The sequence below is a fragment of the Elephas maximus genome, chromosome 9, assembly GCF_024166365.1.
Source record: "Elephas maximus indicus isolate mEleMax1 chromosome 9, mEleMax1 primary haplotype, whole genome shotgun sequence".
NCBI lineage: Eukaryota > Metazoa > Chordata > Mammalia > Proboscidea > Elephantidae > Elephas > Elephas maximus.
This window is the reverse complement of record NC_064827.1, coordinates 43,430,938-43,455,621: the sequence shown is the minus strand read 5'-3', so window position 1 is coordinate 43,455,621 and position 24,684 is coordinate 43,430,938. Positions and strand designations below refer to the sequence as shown.

At 53.4% G+C, this 24,684-nt stretch overlaps 3 protein-coding genes across 6 annotated transcripts; all 3 read left to right on the top strand.

Annotated features, from left to right (window-relative positions):
- Positions 1 to 581: 581 nt before the first annotated feature.
- On the top strand, positions 582 to 7,776 carry ARID3C (AT-rich interaction domain 3C). Of its 2 annotated transcripts, XM_049896207.1 has the most exons (7): positions 582 to 896; positions 2,816 to 2,888; positions 5,078 to 5,261; positions 5,390 to 5,679; positions 6,213 to 6,395; positions 6,627 to 6,716; positions 7,330 to 7,776. In XM_049896207.1, exons 1-7 carry the CDS (start codon positions 582 to 584, stop codon positions 7,428 to 7,430), a joined length of 1,236 nt encoding a protein of 411 aa, XP_049752164.1. In that variant the 3' UTR covers positions 7,431 to 7,776. The 2 variants fall into 2 exon arrangements, with proteins under 2 accessions (XP_049752164.1, XP_049752165.1); XM_049896208.1 differs by lacking the exon at positions 6,213 to 6,395.
- A 644-nt stretch (positions 7,777 to 8,420) lies between these two features.
- DCTN3 (dynactin subunit 3) lies at positions 8,421 to 15,387 on the top strand. Its single transcript, XM_049896564.1, has 7 exons — positions 8,421 to 8,534; positions 10,309 to 10,393; positions 11,007 to 11,093; positions 13,169 to 13,252; positions 14,207 to 14,265; positions 14,789 to 14,848; positions 15,044 to 15,387. Exons 1-7 carry the CDS (start codon positions 8,439 to 8,441, stop codon positions 15,131 to 15,133), a joined length of 561 nt encoding a protein of 186 aa, XP_049752521.1. The 5' UTR covers positions 8,421 to 8,438; the 3' UTR covers positions 15,134 to 15,387.
- A 58-nt stretch (positions 15,388 to 15,445) lies between these two features.
- On the top strand, positions 15,446 to 18,547 carry RPP25L (ribonuclease P/MRP subunit p25 like). Of its 3 annotated transcripts, none has more exons than XM_049896761.1 (2): positions 15,446 to 16,918; positions 17,610 to 18,547. In XM_049896761.1, the coding sequence occupies exon 2, from the start codon at positions 17,646 to 17,648 to the stop codon at positions 18,135 to 18,137; it is 492 nt and encodes a 163-aa protein (XP_049752718.1). In that variant the 5' UTR covers positions 15,446 to 16,918; positions 17,610 to 17,645; the 3' UTR covers positions 18,138 to 18,547. The 3 variants fall into 3 exon arrangements, with proteins under 3 accessions (XP_049752718.1, XP_049752716.1, XP_049752719.1); XM_049896759.1 differs by having other exon boundaries at positions 17,607 to 18,547; XM_049896762.1 differs by lacking the exon at positions 15,446 to 16,918 and adding an exon at positions 16,938 to 17,117.
- Positions 18,548 to 24,684: the final 6,137 nt, after the last annotated feature.

The window sequence follows — 24,684 nt, the reverse complement described above, 5'->3', positions numbered from 1 at the left end:
GTCTTTGATATTTCTCTCTGCCTCCTATATCTCTCATACCCTCCTTGTCTCTTTACCCTATATCTCTGCCAATCTCATCTTTCCACATCTGTCTCTCCATCCTTGTCTCTGCCTTCTATCTTTCTCTCCCTACTTTGATCTCTCCCCACCTCTGTCTCTCCTTGTCTCTCCCTTGTGTCTCTATCGCCATATCTCCGCCATTGTCTCTGTCAGGTCTCTCTGTGTTATCTCTCTCTAACAGCTCCATCTTTCTCTGTTGCTTGGTCTCTGTCACCCTCTCTGATCTGCTTCCTCTCTCCCTATCCTCAGTTAATGTCCATTTCGATGTCCCTAAGTCCGGTCTCTGTTTCTTCTGCTCTTTCTACCTCTCTGTCTCTGTCCATCTCTGAGAAAGCTGTCTTCCTCTTTCCTTATGGCCCCCAACAGTTCCCTGTATCTGTGACTACCTCCTCTTGTGCTGGGGTTATAGGGGCAGCAGGGCCCAGCCCCCATAACTGCCTCCCCCACAGGCGGCCCTTTCCGCAGGGCCCCACCTGGTGCCAGGGCCCCCCTCAGTGGGGGGACTGCGCCTGGAAGCTGTAATGGAGGCCCTGCAGAGGCAGCAGGCAGCCCAGCTAGCCCAGGGAGCGAGGCCATTGGCCCCGCCCCGCCCTCCACCACCAAGGCCTCCCTGGCCTGGACCCCGGACCCTGCAGGCCCCTGAGGGGGCCTCGGGTGAGGTTGGAGCTGAGGAAGAAAAGGATGCGGAAGAGGAGGAGGAGGAAGGGGAGGAAGCTGGTGCAGAGGAGGGGGCAGCGGAGGAGAGCCGTCCAGAGGCCAGGGGCCCCAGCTCACCTGCCAGCCAGCTCCCTGGACCCCATCCCCATGAGTGGACCTACGAGGAACAGTTCAAGCAGGTAGGACGTCCTCAATGTTTTACTCTTCCCCCTCCCTCCCCTCTGGGCAAAAGGAGAGTCAAGTCATCAGTAGTCCACCAGCCTCTCATTGCCCTCTGCAGGATAGAGAAGAAGACAGACACAGAGACCTAAAAACCCAGAGAGACAGAGTGGGAAGATTAGGGGATAGGTAGTCATAGGGAGGAAGAGACAGAGGGACACACAGAGACAGAGTGGGAAGACTGGGGGGTAGACAGTGACCGGGAGGGAGAGACAGACATCCAAAGATACGCACACACTTAAAAAGAGAGAAGAGGTGCAGGACAGACACCAAGAAACATGGGGACAAACAGAATGGAGGCCTTTGGTGGGGCTGGAAGAGAAGGTGGGGAGGGGTATCGGGGCCTCCATGAAGTCTTTTGAGGGAGGGGGACCTGGGAGCTGAGGATTTCAGTGTCAGAGCTGAGCCCAACATCACCCTGTGCTCTCACACATCAAACCACAAGGTTACAGTCCAGTGGGGGTGTCCTGGGCTGGTGACTCCTGTCTTTGGAAGCAGAATAGAGGTTGCCACCCTTTGGTAGGCTGGTGACCCCCTCCTCTCTTCCCTCCCCCCCATCTCAATTCTCTTCCCTGGCCTGAGATCTATAAATGACAGTTTCCAGCCTGTGATGGCCACTATAGGCTCAGTGTGACTGAAGGTTCCCTGTGCAACTGGGAATGACAAGATATTACTCACAGGGCCTTAATATGGGGCTCTTCCTCCCTGGGGTGGGGAGGCCTTTCTGGGTATTTTTCTAAAGACATTACTCCAAGGTGTCACTATGAGGGCATTAAGGAGGGCTGTTTCTTGCCAAAGTGTTATTCATGGATGTGACTCTAGGTGTTCTATTCTGATGGTGTTACCCACTGGGTGCTTGTCTTGGGTATATTCCAGAAGTGCTAATCTGTGGCTAGTACTTTGAGGCATTAGTTTAACAGGGATCTGTAACTCTGGAGATGTGGCTCTAGAGGTTGTTTCTCCTGAGTATAATTCTGAGGATTGTTACTTGGGGTGTGTGTTATTTGTGGGTATCCAGCTAAGGCGTAGGGCTCAGTTGTTTGGAAGTGTTACTCTAAAGATGAATCTCTAGGGTTTGTTACTCATGGGTGTTTGTTACTCTGAGAGTTCTTACTGGGGATGGGGTGTTATGGGTGTTACTCAGGGACTGTTACTCTGGTAAATGACTCCATTACTCTAGGGATTGTTCCTCCTGGGTAGTATTTGGGAGGTGATGCTGGAGGTGGGGCTCAGGGATACTGGGAAGGGGTCAGATGACCCTAGGGTCCTTCAAGCTCTGACACTTACCTTCCTACCCAGAAGTCCTGAGTGGTACAGGGCCATTGTGGTAGTTTCTGCAGTAGACAGAATCAAAGGCATTGGAGGGAGATCAGACCAGAGGGTGGGCTGAAGGGCCCCAGTTTTCAATTCAAGAGCTTCTGGGCATCCACCCTGGCTAAGGGATAGGTTGGAGGATTCTTTTCCCCTCGCCCCTGGCACACAGGGATGTGAACAGCATAAAGCGCTTGCAGGAATGAATGAGAGTGAATGAGTGTCTCAGGTATACTTGTCAATCTTCTCAGTGTGGAATAGGCTGTCCTACGGCAGGGAAAGATTCACCCCCAAAGGGCAGGTTGAGCCTCCCCAGCTCCTTCCTATTTCTCTTCCCCTACTCTCCAGACGGGTGGATCGCCATTACCAGTACAAGGCCTCTGTGTGTATTAGAAAAATGTGCCCCTATCTGCCCCCAGGGAGAGAGGACACAATACCAGGAAGTCCACATTTTAGACCCTACTTGGCCTTCAATCGGGGGGCCCTTGCTCAGAGTATAACTTGAGTTGAGGTCCCTGGGGGGAGAGGAGGTCACCAGAACTGGGGAATGATGCTGTTCCTTCCCCAGCTGTACGAACTTGATGCAGATCCCAAGAGGAAGGAATTTCTGGATGACCTGTTTAGCTTCATGCAGAAGAGGGGTGAGTGGGGTGATGTGGGGGGAAGGATCCCGGGATGGCCTCCATTTACCAAGTTTAAGGAAGGGAGACCCCAGGGTTTAGTCCCTGCAGAGGCCCGAGCTGGGCAGTACCTGTCCTTTAGGCCCTCAATAGCATCTTTAACCTCTGACCCTGCTCCCTCCTCTACCCAGGGATTAATTAGTGGTCAGACCACTGGCAGGTTAATGAATGTGGGATCAATTGGGAGGGTAGGAGGAGGAACTGGTGAGGGTTGACCTGAGGTGGGGGGTTGTCCCAGGATCGGAGGCTGGGAATGCATTGGCCTTCTATAGCAGGTCCTCCCTCCAGCCTCGTCTCTCTTCAATTTCCCCTTTTCTCAGGCATGGGCCATCCCATGTGTTCTACAGCAGGAAAGACTGAGGTTAGACTGAAGGGAGGACTTCCCAAAGGGGTAGGGTGTGGCTGTGTGTGAGTTGGGGCTTTGGGGAAAAGGAATTTCTTTCCAGGAATATCAGAACTAGAAGAGAAGGAAAGAAGAGTCCAGGAGGGGAGCAGGTTGGGTGGTAGTCCATCACTCTGGCTTCTCCCCAGATTCATGGGTCCAAAGACTGACTCATTATCTCTCTCTACAAAGCTAATTAACTCACTCAGACTGAGGCCTGATAAGCGGCTAATTAACTAGCTGCACTGCCCCCCCGCTCCCCCCTCCTTGCTGCAGCTGCTGACCCAAGCCCCACGGGCCACCACCCCAGGCCCCGCACCCGTTTCAGGTCTCTTCCTTCCTTCCCTAGGGACCCTCTGTGGGGCTCCAGGTCCTCTTGCTCTCCAGGCAGGCCTGGTGGTTCTGAGCCCAGTGTTCCCTCCCTCTCCTATGCTGGGCTGGAGGCAATGAGCAGATTCCAGCACAAACCCAACCCCCCCGCCCCCCCCCCCCCGCCCCAGTGCCCTGGACTCTGCCTCCCTCTAGTCCCTGCTTCCCTCCACCGCCTGCTGCGTGGGGGGGGGGGGGCGGGGGGGGAGGTGTCCCGCGGGACCGATAATTTCCCCCCATTAATCAGGCCGCGGCTAATTGTTCGGGTCCAAAGGCGGCGGAGAGAGGGGAAGGGATCGGTAGGGAATTAACTGGGGCCCATCGCTCAGCGCAGACAGGCCCTTTTGTCAGAACTGGCGGGCGGAGGTGGCGCGGGCTGCGGAGTCGGCAGGCTGAGCGGGTTGTTCCTTCTCGTGCCCACCATCCTCTGGCCTCCAGGCAGCCATCCCTGGGCCACTGTTTAGGGGAGTCTTGCTTTGCAGCACTGTGGGGAAGTCCTTCCTACGGTCTACCCCAGAAGTGGGAAAACTAGGGCCTGGAGGCCAAATCCAGGCGCCTGTGGGAAAAGAATTGTTCTTACATTTTAACACAGTTGGGAAAAAAATCAAAAGAAAAAAAATATTTCCAAAAATGTGAAATTCAAATTTCTGTGTTGTAAACAAAGCTTTATTGGAGCACACCCACACCCATTAAGTATCCTCTAAGGCTGTCTTCAGAGTTCCTGAGTGGTGCAAACAGTTAAGGCTCTCAGCTGCTAAAAGAAAAGATTTTAGGTTCCAGTCCACCCAGAGGCACCTTGGAGGACCTGCCTGACAATCTGCTTCTGAAAATCAGCCATTGAGAACTCTATGGAGCACAGTTCTCTGACACACATGGGGTGGCCGTGAGTCAGAATCCGCTCTTGAGCAACCGGCATGGCTGTTTTCAGGCTATAACGACAGAGTTGAGTAGTTGTGACAGAGGCTGGCCTGCAAAGCCTGAAATATTTACCATCTGGCCCTTTACAGAAAAGGTTCGTCCTGGTCTAGCATCCAGTCCTCCTTGCTACAACTGAGGCCCTGGGGGCTCTGCCTGTAATTCCACTTCCCCACCCTTTCCTCTGGAAACCCTGGTGGTGTACTGGTTAAGTGCTAAGGCTTCTAACCAAAAGGTCGGCAGTTCGAATCTGCCAGGCGCTCCTTGGAAACTCTATGGGCCAGTTCTACTCTGTCCTATAGGGTCGCTATGAGTAGGAATCGACTCCACGGCACTAGGTTTGGTTTGGTTTGACCCTTCCCTCCTCCTCTCCCTCCTGCCTGACCGCCCCGCACCCAGGCATCTTCCAGGGATTCAACTTCTTCAGTCCCCAGGGATGCCGCACGCAGGGTCTTATTGTCCCGACTCTCTGTCCACCCACCAGGGACGCCAGTGAACCGCGTGCCCATCATGGCGAAGCAGGTGCTGGACCTATACGCGCTGTTTCGCCTAGTGACGGCTAAGGGCGGGCTGGTGGAAGTCATCAACCGCAAGGTGTGGCGGGAGGTCACGCGAGGCCTCAGTCTACCCACCACCATCACCTCAGCCGCCTTCACTCTACGCACCCAGTGAGGCCAGGGGCGAGCGGCTGGGGCAGGGCGCGCGGGAGGCGGGCTGGTAGAGCACCCGACTGGCGTCAGAGTGGGACTTGACAAGTCACGCCCAGCCTCCCGCCCCACGCCCCGTCCCCCCCTAGATACATGAAGTACTTGTACCCGTACGAGTGCGAGACGCGAGCGCTCAGCTCGCCGGGGGAGCTCCAGGCGGCTATCGACAGCAACCGGCGCGAGGGCCGTCGCCAGGCTTACAGCTCCACCCCGCTGTTCGATTTGGCTGGGCCGCCCCTTCGGGGCGCTCTTGGCCCCGCCTCGGGGCCTGGCCCCGCCCCACCCTCTCCCTCTCCGGGCCCCGGCCCCGCCCGGAGCTCCGCCCCCGGCCTGCCTGCGCACGCGTGCGCTCAGCTGGGCCCGAGCCCCATTAAGAAAGGTACGAGGGGACAGGGAGGAACAGAGTTTTGGGGATCTCTGAGGTTTAGAGGGCGCTGAGATATAGGGGACATAAAAATATGGGCTATTCAGATCTGGGTGGCATCGAAGGATAGGGCAGTTTAGGGGGCGTTGAGATTTAGGGGTCCTGAGTTTTAGGGGTCTGAGGTTTGGGGTCAATGAAGCGTTAGGAACTCTGGGGTGCCAATTACTGCGTTGTGGGGCTGAAGCTCAGGAAAAGGCCCTTTATCCAGAGCACCTCCTTTCCACGTCTGCCCTCCCGGGGCTCTTATTTGCATGTGGTTTGTGCCACCTGTAACCTGGATTATTTAACAACCAAAACGAAGGAAATCCCCCAAATTGGCTTGCGCCAACCTGGGCATATATTGGCCCTTTGGGCTCTCCAGCTTCAGAGGCTCCATGCTGAGGCTCTGATGGGAGGCGAGATTGAACTCCCTGCCTGAGCTTGGGTGAGAACCAAATGCAGAGATGGGGTTGGCTGGATCAGAGAAGCTGAGTGATCTGTTCTTCCAGAGGAGAGCGGAATTCCCATCCCTTCCGTGGCATTGCCTGTGGGTCTGGCCCTGGGACCTGTGCGGGAGAAGCTGGCACCAGAGGAACCCCCAGAGAAGAGGGCTGTGCTAATGGGGCCTATGGACCCACCTCGACCTGGCGCACCCCCCAGTTTTCTGCCCCGTGGCAAGGTTCACCTGAGGGGTGAGGAGGGACTTATTGCTGAGGGGGCTTCGGTCCTGCGTACTGAGGGAGGACAGGCACATTGCCTGATAGGTGCTGGAGGTGGGGCAGACAGATCCCTCTATAGATGGATGTGCAATTACAGGTGTGGGGCCAAAGTGGGATGGGGGCTGTCTACAGGGATGGAAGAGGGCACTTCTAAGTCTGAAGTTTGATTCCCAACAATGTGACCCCTGCCCCCCTCCTGGACAGAAGAGCGGCTGGATGGGCCTCTCAGTCTGGCAGGCAGTGGCATCAGCAGTATCAACATGGCCCTAGAGATCAACGGGGTGGTCTACACTGGTATGGGTGCTGCAGGCTGTCTACACTGGCATGGGTTTGGGGGTATTTACACTGGCATGGGGATTTTAGACTGTCTCTACTAGCATGAGGTTCAGGGATGTCTAAATTCGCATGGTAACTTGGGGTCCAGGGGATTACTACACTGGCATGGGTTGAAGGGCATGTCTACATGGCATGGGGTCCAAGGCATGACCTCATTGGCATGGGTACCATGGGATGCCTGCCCTATCATGGGCCCATGTATAATTATAGATACAGTTTACCCATTTGAGAGTATCTACATTGGCATAGGAAACCCTGGTGGTGTAGTGGTTAAGAGCTATGGCCACTAACCAAAAGGTCAGCAGTTTGAATCTACCAGGTGCTCCTTGGAAACCCTATGGGGCAGTTCTTCTCTGTCCTATAGGGTCACTATGAGTCAGAATTGACTCGAAAGCAATGGGTTTACATTGGCATAGGAGTCTCTCAGTGACACAAGGAGCTTGTCCTAATTGGTTTGTGTCAGGAGTATGTGTGTGGTATTCTAGCAATCTTACTTTTGTTCTCCTCTTCTGTTTTCATGCCTCACCCCCTCTGCTTGTGTTTGCCCTTTACCATCTCACGCCTTTGCCAGGTGTCCTCTTTGCCCGCCGCCAGCCTGTGCCAGCTTCCCAGGGCCTAAACAACCCTGTGCCCCAGCCCCCTACAGGTCCCCCTTCCAGCACCTCACCCTGAGAGTTCCCACTCAGAACTAAGAGTCCTAACCCCACTGCTGAGGGGGGAGGACAACCCCCTCCACACCTTGATTCTTCCAGGGCACTCACTCTGGGACCCTTCCCTGGGAAGTGACTCCTTCCCTATGCCATTTGGACTTGAAGCCAAAGGATTTCTTTCCATGTTACATCTACCTCATTGTAAAGGAGGCACCTTCTCCTTGGCCAGCTCCAGCAACGTCTACCAAAGAGTTTGCCCCTCTGTAACCCCATCATCGCCTTCATATGCTCCCTGTGTCAATGTCCTCTCTAGGGCCCCAGTTCTGCTCCTCTTCAGGAGCCAGGTGAAGGGTTGGGTTGAGGGCGTTGTGGAGGAGGTGTCCCAGGCCACATCTGGGCAATAAAGGTGCTGTCCCTCCCTCTCCTGTGTGTTCTCTCCTTGTTTGGGCGGGGGAGGGTGGAGGGGGAAATAAGGATGTGATATACAGGCTATACAGGCTACATTCGGTCAGGGATCCCAGGGGGAAGGCAGCATAGCGAAGCTCAGTGAGAATAGAAGCTCAGGCTCTTGAATCAGCCCGAGTTCGAATGCTGATTCTAGCATTACAGAGCTGGGTGGCCTTAGGCTAGTCAGTTAATCTCTTGAGCCTCAGAAGACTCCAAAAGGCTATGCTAACCCCTGGGGCCTTCTATTGACCTATGGGAACGGACCTATCTTGGAATAGTGGGTGTATTTATACCTAGAACTTCAGGGAATGGGGTGGGGAAACCTCTCTGGTACTCTCGAATTAGGAAGAGAAAGGCAAAAGTCTTGACAAGCAAGCTAGGGTCAGAAGTAGCCGTTGCCTAGGTAACCAGGCAGCATTTCACACTTCACCCGCTCCATCCGATCACTTCCGGCACTGAAAGCGCGAATTGTGGTGTCACTTCCCCGCTGGAGGGCGCCCATACACTCGGATTGGTCAGCTTTCCTATTTGGACGGACGTCCCGCCTACCGACTGTTTCCGGCTGAGGCGGGGCGGTGGTGGCATGGCGGCCGTGACGGATCTGCAGCGGCTACAGGCCGGTGTGGAGGAACTGGAGCGCTGGGTGTATGGGCCAGGCGGGGCGCGTGGCTCGCGGAAGGTGAGCGGTCTGGGGCCCGGCTGTCCCTGTCCGGGGCAAAGCAGGGCGGCCCACTGGCCCGGCCCTCGAGGTGGATGAAACCGTTCCAGTCTCGGCCTTCGAAATAACAAACTTCCGGGACCTCCTGGAGCAGATCCAACCTTCGGGGTCCATTCCCATAGGGCGGGGAGGGGGAGGCTCTGTGGGTGGTTAGGTCCGCTCGAAATGGACCCAGCAGGAACAGTGACCAAGACTCCACCCTGCTGTCGCCGCCTAGTTGAGACCTGACACACTCGGGAAACTGACTAATGGGACTTTCAATAAGAGCTGAAGTCCACAATGGGCTGTCATGGAACCCTGCATTATTGTTAAATGAATTGTGTGGAGAGAGAGGTCCATGATACCCAGAGGAGGCAGGACAGATGTGGGTAAGGAAAGCCCCAAGGGGTAGAGGTGAGTGAGGTCTGAGAGGGCTAGGATTAGGAGGGGAAGGAGTTGGATGCGTGGTGTTCAGATGCGGACCAGCGCTCCTTTACCCAAGCTACTGAATTTTGACAACCATGAGGCTCAGGTGCCCTCCCACCCCTTTACTACTATGAGACGATCTTTTGCTGAGGAACTTCTGGTGGAGTGTCAGGCATATCTGGAGCTAAATGCATCTGAAGTAATGGTGTCTGTTTGTACACTTTTTGTGGAATTAGGTGTCACTATCAGATTGTGCTCCCATCTGAGAACTAACTTCACAAAACATTCACTCCCTTTGGCAACCAAGATGCCAACCCTTCTGGTTTTCCTCCTTCTTCTCTGGTTGCTTCTTACCAGTCTTATTTGCCTCTCCGTATATTTGGCTCTTTATATATTAGCATTCATCACCCCTACCCTTAAGCCCTAGCTCATTCACTTCCATAGTCTCAGTTACATTTAGATATCATGTCTCAATTGTGTATCTCCAGTCCAGATTTCTCTTCTGAGAACCAGACTTATATATGGAGTTTCCTACTGGACTTTTCTACTTGGATGCCCCACAGGCATCTCAAACTCATCCACATACTGTTAACTGTACTCTTCCTCTCCCCTAACCTGATTCTTTTCTTTATTGCCTAATACAGGGATTGTACTGTCACTGGGATCCTAGAGGTTGTCCTAGACCCTTCCATGTCCCACGCTAAAGTTGATGTGGAGGGGATAGGGCTAGAGGTTGGCCAGCCAGTGTGGAGGCTGGTACAGTTATTTAGTGATGAGGTAATAAGGCCTGGATGAGGATGCTTGCATTCATCATGCCTAAATCCAGGGTTTAGGAACCAGGGAATATATAGTATGTGCTGGTGCCCCATAAGCTCCAAAATAGTTCGTTGCCTCCCCAGTCAGGCTTAAAACTCCCCCAAAGAGCACATGATTATCTCCACATTCACATCGAGTCTTCCCTGAAGATAGGATTGCCTCTCCTTTAACACAAGAGAAGAGAGCCAACCTACATTGCTGGGACTCAGAGGTTGAGGAGTTGGGGGATAAGGGTTCTTTACTTCTGCCAAACCTTGATCTAGGTGGTACATCTTGGAATTAACTTCCATTCCCCTTCCAGGAACCTCAGTGGTTAAGTACTTGTCTGCTAACCAAAAGGTCTGTGGTTTGAACCCACCAGCCACTCTGTAGGAGAAAGATGTGGCAGTCTGCTCCTATAAAGATTTACAGCCTTGGAAACCCTATAGGGAAGTTCTGCTCTGCCCTATAGGGTTGCTGTGAGTTGGAATCGACTCAGCAGCTACAGTTTGGTTTACGGGTTTGCCCCTTCTAGGTGGCTGATGGCCTGGTCAAGGTACAGGTGGCTTTGGGGAACATCGCCAGCAAGAGGGAGAGGGTGAAGATTCTGTACAAAAAGAGTAAGTGCCTCTCTGGGGTGCCTGCCTGCTCTCCTTCCCATGCCTGTGCTTTCTGGGACTTAGCCCTAGCCCTTCAGTAGGTAGTAGGTCATGGAATAGCCCTTTGGGAGAGCAAGAATGTAAAGACATTCCCTGCTGAAATAGTGAAGTGGGGTGTGCTCTTTTTTCTTCGTGAATAAACCCTAAGGGTATGATGGTGTCCCAAGTTATGGGATGGGAGCTCTGCCTGACAGTTTGTGTTGGTGGAGGAAGGAGAAAGGGCAAGGTTAAGAAGCAGAAATTAGGCACTGAGAGCCCCAGCCTTGGGTCAGTCAAGCCTTTTTTGGTTATCTTAGAGCTAGCAAACCCTGCTCAATAAGTGGAAATCAGACAAAGCTCTGACTTTTGGTGGCACAGAGGTTAGGTCAGTGGGAGAGCTGAGGGCCCCACGGTGGTGGTAGCAATCATGTTCCCAGCTCCAAGGCTTGAGGTGATGAGAGCGGAGAGACAGAATTGGGGGTGGGGGCCTGCTGATGGGGCACTGTGAATGTCAGCTCCTCTCTAAAGGCTTCATGAGATAGAGCCCCATTTACCAACCCTATTGGTTCCATTTTCCATCTTGCTACTTTTCTAGTTGAAGACCTGATCAAATACCTGGATCCTGAGTACATCGACCGCATTGCCATACCTGATGCCTCTAAGCTGCAATTTATCTTAGCAGGTAGTGCTGGACAGTGTGTGCACATGTATCTGGGGATGTGGGTTGTCGGGGAGACTGGGCACAGAGATGGCCTCCCCATCCAGTGTTCTCATGGATACAGCCCTGGAAGCTACTCTCTTTAATTCTGGTCTGGCTCTGGCTTGAGGTGGTCCTGTGGGTTCTCTAATAGGCACTGGGCATGGCATACCTCTGGGCTAGCTGGAGATCATGTTGCCAACCACCACGGTGGGAGCTACTCCAACGTTCTAGCAATGGTCTAACCCTAGGATTTTCCTTCAGAACCTTCTTCACTTCTCATGTGACAGAGGAGCTTCTAGGACAAGGTGGGGTCAGAGGGTACTGCATTTGGGAGAGGGGGAGTATTGGCATGAGTTTCAATATCTTCCTTCCATGTGAGAAGGCTCTGGGATTTCAGAGATCTAGGTAGGGACTGTTGCCCTGGCTGTGTCTGCTAATAAATCAGCCAGCCACTCCACAAGTTAGGGTTTGCTGAGTGCTTACTGTGTTCATTCGTTCATTCAATAGATGTTTAATGATTATTTACTGTGAGCCAGTATACCTCACACTACCCTGGGTGTGAGATATATGATGGAACCAGAAAGTTCCTGCCCTCTTAGGCACAGGCTAAGCTAAAGAGACAGAATCCTTGCTCAAGGACCTGAGCATATAACCCAGCTGGGAGATCAGATTCCCAAGAGGAGACTGGGGTGGAGGCAATGCAGGACTGGGTGAGGATGAGCATCCCAAAGAGCTCCTGATCAATTGCCATGACTCAGGCACCAAGTTCAGGATGGCCTCCCCTGCACTGACTCTTGAGTCCTGTTTCTCTATCCCTCCCCATGGTCACATCCCCAGTGTTCATCCCCCGTCTTAGTGACTTAGTACTGCCATAACAAATATCACAAATGGTGGCTTTAAAGAACAGAAATATATTTTCTCACAGTTCAGGAGACTAGAAGTCTGAATTCAAGGCATGGCTCTAGTGGGAGGTCCTTCCTTGTCTATTTCAGCTTCTAGTAGTGGAGGCAATCCTTGGCATTCCTGAGCTTGTAGATGCATCTGTCTTCATCGTCTTTCTTCCTCCCCTGTCTGTATGTGTCTATTTTGGTCTTTTTATAAGTCAGAAGTGATTAGGTTTAGGATCCATGCTACTCTGGTATGACCTCATTAATGTAACAAAAGTAAAACCCCTATTTCCAAACAGGGTCATATTTATAGATACAAGGATTAGGATTTTAACACATATTTTGGGGGGACATAATTCAATGCATAATATCTCCTCACACCTGAACAGTTACACTCTAGTCTTTCCCCTCCAGCATTTGGTTTCCAATATGCCACTTTGCCTACTTTGGAACCTCAGCACCTCTCTATCCCTGATGCATAAATTCCTAATTCCTTAGCCTGGCATTCAAGGCGTTCCACAGTCTGCCAGACCTGCTCTTCCATCCAGCTGTATTTCCTGCGCCCTCCCTTTTCCTGTTCAGTAATTCTTTCCTCTGCTAAAAGACAAGCACTCCTGCCTCCAAGCATTTGCCCATACAGTCTCTTCTTCTTGAATGGCCTTTGCACTCTGTGCAACCATTGATATCCCCTGTGCAGGACCCAGCCCAGATCCCACCCTGCCACTGGACTCTCCTATTACTGCCTCAGCTCTCCTGAAGTTTGTAATTGTCTGTGCCTCTCAGAGCCACTGAACAGAACCTGCCTGGTATAGTCTGCCATATGTCTCCTCTCTCAGACCTTCCTGGAATCCTTGGGTATGGGGACCCAAGTCTGAAGGCCTTCCTTTCCTGTGGCCTACGAGGGCTCACTGAGAATTTATTGAGAAGAGGCTAGAGGAAGAGGCCCTGGAGTTGAAACTTGGAGAAAGGTGGGATTTGAAGAAACTGAGAGACCCCTAGCTCAAGATGGGTCAAACCAGAGGCATCCAGAAGAGGTGGGGGCAGGATGGGGGTATATGCACCTAGAGACGGGGGCAGTGGGCAGAGTAGCTGTCGAAAGCTCCAGGACCCAGCCCCGTGCTTGGTAATAGGCCTGCCTCACTGCTGTTGTCTTGTCTGCTTCTGCTTCAGAGGAGCAGTTTATCCTCTCCCAGGTTGCGCTCCTGGAGCAGGTGGAGGCCTTGGTGCCCATGCTGGACAGTCCTCACATCAAAGGTACCTATCTGCGGCTGTAGCTCCACTACTCTGCTTGGAAGGTGGGTGGATGGGCAGGACTTCCCCATGCCCTGGGTTCCCTGGGCCCAGGCTGGATTTGCCCCTTATGTTTACCCTCGCCCTGGGGCCACCTGCCACCTCCACTGGAATTAGAATTGCCAGGGCAGAGAGCCCAGGGTCAGGACCTCAGGCAATTTGACCCCAAGGACACTAGTATAAGCTCCAACAGCCCCCAGCTCTGGGGATTCCATCTGACTTCTGTCCTACCCCTTGGCATCTGTCCTTCAGGGTGATGTAGAGCCTGAATTTTACTATCAGAGTCCCTGGCAGGTGTGTAAACGTGTATGAGTTCTGCTTGCCGCACTGCTGAGAGCAGTCCCTGGGCCTGGCTTTGACAAGCAGACAGTGGATTTAATTGAATCCAGATATCCATCTTGTCTGTCTCTGGAGGCGTTTTTTTCCAGCTTCCCCTCCCTGGCCCTGATCAGTTACCTGCTGAACATCTGACAGCCTTAAGCCGAGGGCCCAGCATGGTGGCCGAGGCTCTGGGTGTTAGATTCTGAGTGGCCAGCTTAGGGACCTGGCACTCATCCTCAGCCCACCAGCAGGCACCCCACTGGGCCAAGGGCAAAGGGGACAGGCCCCATGATAGGGAAAGGCCTTTCGACCTGACCCTGCTTACAGCACTGGGGTGGGGTAGGGGGCAACTCTGGGAACCGCAAAGTTTTGTGTTCTCCTAGGGGCCTCTGTCCTGTCCTCCCCTCCCCTCCGGGTCCTGGAATTGGACTGGGATGGGCAGGGAGCCCCACCACTTCTAGCTGCAGTGGTCGATGAAGCCTGGCGTTTGTTTAGCTTCTCCACTCAATACTCTAATCCTGCCAAAGACCTAATAGACTATTGAGCAGTCCCGGGGGAGGGCACAAGCATCATCGGGCAGTGTGTTGTGTTTTACAGCCGTTCCTGAGCATGCCGCCCGCCTGCAGCGCTTGGCCCAGATCCACATCCAGCAGCAGGTATGGGAGGGGAGAGGGCTGGAAGGGAAGGTAGAGGTAGTGAGCCCCCTATGCCTCACCCCTACCACCTGGGGAAGCAGCCTTAGGCCCCTTTGATGTCAGCTTCAGGGGAAACTTGGGGGTGGGGTGGGGAGGTTATTCTTTATCTTGCCTTGGACGGGGGAAGTAACTTGCCTAGGCCCACATCTGAGTCTCCTACCTTCCAAAGTAGAGCTAGCCGGAGACACCAGAAGGTTGATTGGGGGAGGTACCCAAGAATTCCTGGATGGTGTGTCCTTGACTGTGGGTGGAGGAGCTCTTTTTTCACTATTCCCAGGCCGTAGTGTAAACTTCAAAGAGGGTTCAGAAATAGGAGACAGGGGAGGAGGAAACCTACTAGGGGGAATGGTTCCTTAAATGTTTGGCCTACTCCCCCTTCCATCAGCCTCTGGACTGAAAATGAGGGTCCCTGATGAGGCAGGAATGCTAGTGGGAGGTTGGGGTTTTACCCAGCTCCTTTTCCTGACACTCGTTGGCCCCACAGGACCAGTGTGTGGAGGTCACCGAAGAGTCCAGGGCTCTCCTGGAGGAATACAACAAGACTGTATCCTTTCTGCTCAGCCAGGCCCCTAATGGGTGTTGTCCCCAAGCTCTGTCTTTTTGTCCCACCTCTAGCTCTGTCTCATCCCTGCCCAACCAGTCTGTCTCTTCCCCTGCTTCCCCAGCCCTACCCCTTTTGGCCAATGTGAAATCTCCATTCCCTCAGACTACTGTTCTTCTCACCTTGACCTGTGACCAGACAATGCTTCTCTCCAAGCAGTTTGTGCAGTGGGATGAGCTACTTTGCCAGCTAGAGGCCGCTAAGCAAGTGAAGCCCGCGGAGGAGTGACAGGTGTTGCCCATGCTGGGGTGTCCAGGACAGCCCCACTGCAGAGCCCTGTGCCCATCTGCGCTTGTAACAGGGCAGAGGCAGGTCTCTATATTTATTGGATTCACGGCCCACTTGCCTGCACTCAGGTGGGGCTCTGAGGTCAGGGGTTACCTGAGATTTGAGATTTGTACCACCTCCCAATCAGTATCCTTATTCCACTGAGAATAAACTATAGAGAGCACTGGAGGAGTGTGCCGACTTCTGATTTAGGATGGCGTTGGTGGGGGTGGGGATGGGAGTGGTGGGGATGGGAGTGGCAGGCACCTAGTAGTTGTGCTGGGACCTACATGCATCCTGTTCTGGCCACCCAGAGGTGTGTGGCTCTCAGAATGAAGGCTTCATTTGACCGATTTGAGTGGGACATTGTTTTTTGTGTTAATTTTTCACTTTTACTGAGCACCCTGTAAATAACAGATACCATGCCAGGTGAGGAGGACACAGGTAGGGCCCACCTAATCCCTGCCCCGCACGGGCTGTCGGGGGAGGGGGATATGGAGACAGTCAAGGAAAAGGATAGTCACATTAGATGGACACAGAGTCCTTTGGGGCATAGAAAAAGGGGCTGATGGAAAGGCAGCCCTGGTAGGTGATATGAAGTGACTTTTGAGAGCTAAGGGAGCAGCATGTGCAATGGCGGAGAGAATCCTTTAAGTTTCTCTCCTGGGAGCCTACCTGGAGCTGTCAGCCAACAAGGGGAGTCCAGAAAAGGTGGAAGGTTTGGCTGCGGGGAGTTGTAGGTTCTGGGGAAGGGAGGTTGGATAGGAGGCCGGCTAGCGTTAAAAGAAAGCGAGAGACCGATATGAGCACCACACTCCGCCAAGTGTTTGCTGCCCTCTTGTGGTCTTAGGGAGTGTCTTGGTCTTTAGCCTCCTTTCAAACTGTCCGCCCGCCATCCCGCGTGCGGGGTCTCAAATTCAGCTTGTCCAAACTGGTCTGAAACTTGGAAATCATCCTAGACTCTTCACTCCGTCCAAACAGTCGCCAACTCTTCGCCGAATCTACCGCCTAATATCTCTCAGCTTAATCTCCTCTCCATTCCCACTGCCATTTCTCTGGTCCATTCTTTTAACAAATATTTGCGTGCCTATTATACGCCAGGCACCGTTCTAGGCTTCGTGGACACGCCCCTGGGGCCCCCACGGCCAAAAGTCACTAGCGGCTGCGGTCCGATTTCCCCCACCAGCCCCTCCTCTGCTGCGGCCAGGGTGAGCGTCTCCTTCGACTGGCTCCGGCTGGAAACCCCTCCGTGGCTCGCAGGGCCCACAGGATGAGCGAAGCTCAGAGCGCGGTATCCAAGGCTGCCGTCCGCGTAGCAGCAGCCACTCCAAACTGAACCTTTTGCTTCTGCGCATAGAGAACTCCGCTGCTTTTCGCTTCATCTTTGCTACTCCAGGATGCCCAACCAGTACCGCCAACCTCCATCCTCGAAGGGCCAAAGCTTCCCCATCCTTCAGACGCTGGACTCCTCTGATGGCCGTCCCTCCCATCCGCAGGGCTCTCTGCCCCGCAGTAGGAGTGCCCTGCTGTGGGCATCACAGCGGATACAAAGCCCGTGTGTCCCCACTCCCCAGACGTCCTCGCTCCTGGACTCCGGCGGACCTTTAGTTTCCGAGACAGAGGTACTGCGAGCCGCACTCCCTCAAGCCCCGCCCCCGGCGTGCGCGGCCCCGAGGCCGCGGCGCGTTCCCGGCCAGCGCGCCATTTTGGCTCCGAATCGCGCTCGAGGCGGGCGCGGCGGCGGCGGTGAGAGCCGGAATCTGGTGGGGTGGGGGCGCTTAGAGGTGGAGGGAAAGGGAGGCCGGCTCCTCGGCGGGTGCAGTTCGTAGCACACTGGGAACACCAGTGGCGATGGGACGGCCGGGGCCAGGAGCAGCCCAAGCCACCGCCCGCGCCGATCCTCTGCTCCCGAGTTGGAGTGACCTGGGCTGAGGCGGATCTTGGGGTGAGGGGTGCTCGGCCCTCTTAGGATCCTGGAGTGAAGGGTGGTCGATTCTGTCTTTGGGGCGCCTAGGGTAAATAAAGGTGCTTGGCCCTGTCCTTGGAGAGCCTTAGTTCTCTTGGAGAGTGCCCCCAAAACAGGCGGATAGCCCTGTTTTGGGGGAGTTTGAGGTGAGGGGGTTGAGGGAGGCTGAGCTTTGGGCCCAGTCCTGGAAACCTCTGGGATCACTGTCCCAGAAAGCCCAGTGTCTGGGGAATTTGACCCCCACGTTTCAAAGACTCCGGGATGGGAGGAGGGTTATGGCCCTGTGCAGAGGAATGGGGGTGTATGAGGTGCAGCCGCATCCCATGGTGAGAGTGGCATGGTGCCTGTCCTGAGAACCTGGAGGTGTAGTCCCACTCCTGGGAAGTCTGGCATAAGGAGCACAGCCATGTCCTGGAGAGCCAGGATGGCCTGGGGTGTACTACCTAACACTCATCTGACACTTACCAGCAGTGGGCAGCAGGATTCACAGACACCACAGCGAACAGGATGGAGCACTACCGGAAAGCTGGCTCTGTGGAGCTCCCAGCACCTTCCCCGATGCCCCAGCTACCTCCTAATACCTTGGAGATGCGGGTCCAAGATGGCAGCAAAATCCGCAACCTACTGGAGCTGGCACTGGGTCAGTTGGAAGGAGGCAGCACACGCCATGTGGTCTTCTCGGGTTCGGGCCGGGCAACAGGGAAGGCTGTCAGCTGCGCTGAGATTGTCAAGCGGCGGGTACCAGGCCTGCACCAGCTCACCAAGCTGCGCTTCCTGGAGACTGAGGACAGCTGGGTCCCAGCCTTACCTGACACAGGCCTCGACCCCCTCACGGTGCGCCGCCATGTGCCTGCGGTGTGGGTACTGCTCAGTAGGGACCCCCTGGACCCGAATGAGTGTGGCTACCAGCCACCAGGGGCACCCCCTGGCCTGGGCTCCACTCCCAGCTCCAGTTGTGGCCCCCGACCCCGAAGAAGGCCTCGAGACACGCGGTTCTGAAGACCTGCTCCAGAGCCCTGTCCTCCAGACCCCAGTGTCTGGGATGACTGGAGCCCTGTTCTCCAGACTCATGTGTCTGGAATGACTGTATGGAGCCCCTGTTTTCCAGACTCGAGTGTCTGGGATGCCTGTGCTTTCTTCAGTGAGCCCCTGTAACTGCTCAACATCCCCAATAAGGCTTGAATCCACAGAAGTGGGCCTTGCTGTCCTGCTTCCCCTCTCCCGTATTGTGGGGGGAAGGGATTGCTGTGAAGACTGGGGTCTTTGCTGGGTTCAGGATTGCTTAAGAAGGGCTTCCTCTGCCTTCCACCTACAGTGCCTCTGATCTGCCTTCTGAATAGAGATCTGAGGAATGAGTTAGGAAATAAAAATTCTGCCTATTTGTCTGATGAGCCTTTGTGTCAGCCTGCTGTGTGGAGGCGGGACTAGGGGAATGGGAGTCCCTGCCCCTGCCCTGCTTCTGCCATCTGAGTGTCATTGGCTCACCATTGGGCTCCACAGCTTTGGGACTAGGCCACCTTGCAGATGATTGATCTTTGGTTCAGGATCCCATTCTGATGCAGTCTGCTGTAGCTAGGGTGGTGGATCACGTGAAATAAGCATGGTGACGTACTCCAAAGAGTGATTCAGTAAGGTAAGCATTGCAAGCTCTGGGAGCTCCACCAGGGAGCTCCCATCGTTGAGGTAACCCGTCATTGAGGTACCACTTCGTCCCCAGGATGATTCAGGCATAGTGTGCAGGGAGACTGAACTGGGGTTAAAAATCCCTTGGGAAGACCAGAACCTGCAGCTCAGAATCAGGATACGGGAGATGGCTAGCGCTTCTGGGGCCTTTTCTGTCCCCCTTGGCTTTCATAGAAGCAATGGAACGGCAAGTGGTGGTGGTGGTGGCAGCTTCCACAGGGCCTAGCTGGAGCCTGTAGGAGGAATATTGGGGGGGCCAGAGAGGTAAGGCCTCTGGGGTCAGCCTGATCAGCTGTAGGGGGCGGAGGGAGGGACGCAAGAGTTTGTAATTGCTGATTCCATTTCTTCCCACTTAATCCATAGCAATGTGGCTTCTGTCTCCATTATTAGAAAAAGTTATGCCTTGCATAAAAGGAAGTGGAGACAGCTCATTCAATAAGTTGGGTTGTGAATGGGAAGAGAGGTGGTAGATAGCTGGAGAGGAATGTGGATACAGGGAGGGTTTTTTGTTGTTTTGTTTTAATAGAGATTTGAGCATGTTTGTAGGCTGATGAAGGAAGCCAGTGGGAAAAGAGAGGTTAAGATGCAGGAGATTATGGATAACTGACAGGTGAAGCTCCTGAGAGGGTGAAAAGGAGTGGGACCTGGAAGCATGGAGGTATGCGTCTCCCAAGGGGAGAGGTGGGTCCCTATAACAGGAAAGGAAAAATCGAGGGCGTGGGAATGGATAGCTGAGCGGCCTGGAGGAAAAGCCGCTGGCGATGAGGTTGAGAAATTAGGCTGGGGAGGGTGGTGGTATTGTGATGGGCATCCAGGTGGGCAGTGAAGTCGTCCAGGATGGAATGTGTTGAGCATTCTCACCTCCTGCTTTAGAGATGGGATGTATAGGGAGTTTGTTAACCCTGAAATGGGGACTTCAGAACATAAGCCCAGAGGAGTTACATGTCTCCCATACCTAAGCAGTATGGGCTAATGCTGAGTCCTGCCAATTTTGCCTTTTAGGTCTCTCCCAGGGGGCCTGGTGGTGCAATTGTTAAGTGCTCAGCTGCTAACCAAAAGGTTGGCAGTTCAAACTCACTAGCTGCTCCATGGGACAAAGATGTGGCAGTCTGCTTCTGTAAAGATTACAGCCTTGGAAACCCTATGGGGCAGTTCTACTCTGTCCTGTAGGGTCGCTATTAGTTGGAATCGACTGGACAGCAACCGGTTTAGGTCTCTCCATCCCCATGGCCTCTGTTAATTTGTGCCACTTACTATCTTGCAAGAGTCTCCTTACTGGTCTTTCTGCTTTCCTCTCTTCTGAGCTCTCCTCCACACCAAGCCACTGGCAGTTCCCTCTGTTTAGAATGTTCTTCCCCCAGACGCCTGCGTAGCTGTCTCTCCTTTAAGACTTTGCTCAAATGTCACCTTATGAGGCCTACTCAGACCACTTAAAATTGTAACTCAGGACTTTTGATTTCCCTTACCCTGCTCTGGAAACCCTGGTGGCGTAGTGGTTAAGTGCTGCGTCTGCTAACCAAAAGGTCAGCCGTTTGAATCCACCAGGTAGGTGCTCCTTGGAAACTCTATGGGGCAGTTCTGCTCTGTCCTATAGGGTCACTATGAGTCGGAATCAACTCGATGGCAACGGGTTTTACCCTGCTCTATTTTTTTTCCATGTATTTTTTTAAAACTTCTAACATGTAATTTACTTAAAAATAATGTTTTTGTTTGTTGCCTATCTCCTGTTATAAGAATATAAACTCCAAAGGGCAGAGATCTTTGTTTTTTTCACTGATGTATCCTAAGGATCTTGAGTATTGCTTGGCACATAGTAGGTGCTCAGTAAATACTTAATGAATGAATGGATACTGAGCCACCAAGTGTGTGGCCACACCAGATCTGATCCTGTCATTCCTCTGCTCCTTTGGCCTCCCCATGCCCAGATTAAAGGACAAGATCCAAACTCCTTTACTGGATTTGACCACTGCCCAAGGCTTGGCCCATCTTTGGCCTGGTCCACTTGGGCCCTGGAGTGGTGTGGGGTGAGATGGAGTAGTTGAGAGAACTAGAAGGATAAATCATTGTAGCTGAAGGGTGGGAATGTCTCACCTTTTCCACTATGGCCATAAGATTTTCCCCTTCTGAGCCTTTGCTCTTTATCATTCTGTCTGCTTGAAACTCCTCAAAACTGGGTCTGAGCACTCCCTCCTCAGGGCTTCAGAGCACCTGAGCCTATCTCCCCACTCCCTCCTGCACTGTACTTGCCTGGACCACCAGCCCGGAGCTCCCAGAGCTTGGGATTAGGCCTAATGCTTTTGGGCACCTCCAGCTACCATGTTGGTCCCTGCACTAGGATGGCAGTGTTCTGGTGCACTTCTGGTTCTGGCCACAAGGTGACAGCATTTACAAAGCATTATCTCTTCCCTCTGCAGGCTCTGCAGAGGGCCCTGGGAGTTCGAAGAGATCATTTAGCCTTAAAATCTGGTCCAAATGGTTTCAGTTATTCAAAAAACATCTAATGATCATCCACAATGTGACAAATACAGTCACTGGGCTTAGAACTTCCAACCCTATGAGAGCTATAGCCACGTATACAATTTCACTATGATATGATACATACACAAATCAGGAAAGTTCATGAGACTGCAGGAGTTCAGGGGAGGACTCCAGGCTAACCTTTAGGGACAGGCAAAACTTCAAGGAAGAAGAGGTGATGCCTACATAGAATCTTGAAGAGTTAGATAGGATAAGTGGAAAGGACATTCCAGGTGAAGGGAAGGCATGAGCCAAAGCATAGAGGTGAGAAGCAGGATATCGTGTAGGGCTAAGGACGAGAGGATTGCTGGGACAGGACGCTGAAGACTGGGAGTGTGAGGAATGAGACTCAGAGGAGGGTAGGGGCCAGACTGGAAGAACCTGAGTGGCCAAGGAGGATGGACTTTATCCTGAGAATGAAAGGCAGTTATTGAAGGCTTTAAGGAGAGAGTGCTGTGGAAAATCAGATTTATTCTAGAGAGGACTCTGGCTGCTGCATTGTAGAGAGTGGACTGGAGACACAGGGCAGGAAGAACAGTGAGGAGGTTGCTGTAGGGATCCAAGGGGCAATGGTGAGCTCAAAGTTCTGACAAGAGAAGGCCCTGGAGAAGCCCCTCCCAGCTTAACCTTGGGACCTACAAGGGCTTTCAAGTCCTGGCACTGAAAAGTTTCTTGACCCTAGTCCCTCTCCTCCCTCAAAATGAGCCACATTGTTCCTGAAGCCTCTTTTGGCTCTCTCCTAGCTCCTCTGATTATCCTGGTTAGAACCAGGGCTGCTTGGGTTTTGGTCAGTTTCCGTGTAGAGACCACAGTGCCCCAGGTTTCTGCCTCTGCATAGAACCATCAGCCTTAAGCTCAGCTTATGCCCAAGCCTCTTTCAACATGACGCATTCATGCACTCCCTTTTTTGACATGTCAGAAACACCCAGATAGGAGTCTGACTGAGCCTAGTCTCTTCCACTAGTGAGCCAGAGTGAATATTGGTCACTCCCTGCTACCCCACCTCCCCAGGAGTTCACCTCTGTATGTGTCAACTGCTGGCAGGGGTGATGCTAAGGAAAAGGCTTCCCTGACAGAGGGGCATAACCTGAGGAAAGGCCTGGAGGCTGGAAAGTACAAGGGGAGTACCTGGGGAACCGAACCGGGATGTTAGCAGAGCTTGGCAGGGCTGGTCAGTGCCTGCAAGGCCAGCGTTGGATCTATGACCATGTACTTGAGCATGGATTGGGAGAGTCACCTTCATTCACAGTTTCATGAATATGTATGAACCTGTTGAATTATGCAGACATGATGTAAATGTGTATGCAAATTTCGTGCTGCCCTCCCGTTGCTATAGAAACCAGAGAATAACAAGGTGGGTGGGGGGGCCCCATGCCCTAGGGAGACCAGGCAGTAGAGACTGGAGACCAGGAGACCGCTCTGTCGCCTGCTTGTCCTGCTCCTGCTGTTTTAATCTTTCTTCGCCTCACTCTGTCTTTGCCTCCCTTTGCCTCTCCTCTTCATCTCCCTGCTTCTCCTGATCTTTCTGTCTGTCTGCTCCATCTCTCTATGATTCCCTCCCAGCCGTTTTTTTCTGTCTCCCAGTCTTGAGTTTCTGTGTCTTTCTGCATTGTTGATGCCACATCATTGTTGCTCTGTGACTTTGAGATATTGTGTTTTTCTCTGACTTCATATCTCTCCCTGTCTCTGTCTTTAACTCCATGGGTCTCTCTTCTGCATCTCCCTGTCTCTCTGTCTCTCACTCACATCTCTCTCTGTGACTCTGTCTTTGTGTCTGATTCTGTTTCTTGATCTCTAGTTTCTTTCTTGGTGTCTCTTTCAGGCTCTCCTCTCTTTCCCTCTGATTTTGTCACTCTGAGCCTCTTGTCTCAATGCTCATCTCTATCTGACGGGAAGGACAGGAAGCCGCACATCTGTGCTGGCCTGATGGGATGCTCCACCCCTGGCCCAGCTGCCCACATGTTCAAGGATTCCTAGGCACTCTCCCCACATAAATCCTGTTTTGGGCCTGCCCCCTGTCATAGTGTTGGCACAGGATTCCCATGACAGGCCCAGGCTGGCTGCCAGGATACCAGGGCCCCATCTCAGCTTCTGCCTGCTGTGTGACACGACCCAGTATCTCCCTTTTTCTGGGTCTGTAGTCCCAGCTCTCTCTCCTTGAAGCTGGTGGGTGCCATGAGGCAAGGATGTGTTGGGAATAGGTAAGTGAGGGGGGTGTCTTAGTGGCTCACCCATCTGGCCTTCCTCCCAAGGGCTGACATGAGGAGCCTGGCTGAGGCCCAGGTATGGGGGTGCCTAGGGCTAGTTGAGACCAGTCTTAGCCCTCAGAGAAGACTGCTTGCTGAACTGCAGAGTGGAGCTCCCTGCTCCTGCCTGCTGCAGCCTCAGCCATTCAATTCCCTCTTTGGGGAATTCTGCTTCCCCACCTTCGTTTGGCTTGTATTAGATGCACTCCTATTCTACACCGTGCCATCTGGCTTCACAGGTCCACAGTGTCCCCTGCCAAGAAGGGGCTCTTTGGGCCAGGTGAGGAATGCGGATTGTTTAACTCGCAGCTTCCTATCACTAGTTTGGGATGTAGCTCCAAAATCATGGCTCAAAGCTGAGAGGGACAGAGACACAGAGATGGAGACAGAGATAGTGAGACAGATATAGAGACAGAGACAAGAGAGGCTGTGTCTGTGGAGGCAGTGCGCCTCCCTCGGGGTTTGAGATGTAGGATGGGTGGCTCAGAGCAGGAGCTGGGGTGAGGGGGCAGAGTGTTCTGGGGGTGTAAGCAACATAATGCAGGGGTGGGGGCTTCCCCTTTCAGTCTTGGGCTCTGGACAGGGTGCCTCATCTCCTGGCTTGGGCCCAGGTGTGGGGGCGGCCAGAGCAGTCAGGGCAAGTCCCACCTACTCCAAGAGGCTGCTAGGCTGAGCCCCCAGCTCTCCTGCCCACCCCATAAAGGTCACAGACACGCAATCTCCCCCCCCCCCGACTATGATTCACCCACGTTCAGGCCCAGACCTGATCCTGCCACTAGGAATTCCATGTTTGAATTAAAAAACTCCCTGGACACCCCGCTCTGTCCCCGACTGGGCCAGTTGTGCCAGCTGGGGTGGGATTAGAGTCAGACAGGGCCGTGTGGAGGGCTGCAGACAGAACCAGACTTGGGGAGAGAAAACGAAATCAGGAGACAGACAGTGAGAGAGATAGTCAAAGAGAGACAGAGGACGATGTGGATAGAGAGATGGGGAGAAAGACTGTGACAGAGACAAGAAGAAGAGGTACAGACAGCAATGGAGAGAAATCTAAAGCCACCTATGAAGGAAGTTGGGCTTTATCATCCACCCACGAGGCCTGT

Bases quoted from the DNA above. Each gene is read 5' to 3' on its own strand.
- RPP25L (XM_049896761.1), top strand. From the start codon at position 17,646: ATGGAGCACTACCGGAAAGCTGGCTCTGTGGAGCTCCCAGCACCTTCC.
- ARID3C (XM_049896207.1), top strand. From the start codon at position 582: ATGGAGGCCCTGCAGAGGCAGCAGGCAGCCCAGCTAGCCCAGGGAGCG. The intron at 897-2,815 runs GTAGGACGTCCT...TTCCTTCCCCAG, and splicing joins ACGAGGAACAGTTCAAGCAG to CTGTACGAACTTGATGCAGA. The intron at 2,889-5,077 runs GTGAGTGGGGTG...TCCACCCACCAG, and splicing joins TAGCTTCATGCAGAAGAGGG to GGACGCCAGTGAACCGCGTG.
- DCTN3 (XM_049896564.1), top strand. From the start codon at position 8,439: ATGGCGGCCGTGACGGATCTGCAGCGGCTACAGGCCGGTGTGGAGGAA. The intron at 8,535-10,308 runs GTGAGCGGTCTG...TGCCCCTTCTAG, and splicing joins GGGCGCGTGGCTCGCGGAAG to GTGGCTGATGGCCTGGTCAA. The intron at 14,266-14,788 runs GTATGGGAGGGG...TTGGCCCCACAG, and splicing joins AGATCCACATCCAGCAGCAG to GACCAGTGTGTGGAGGTCAC.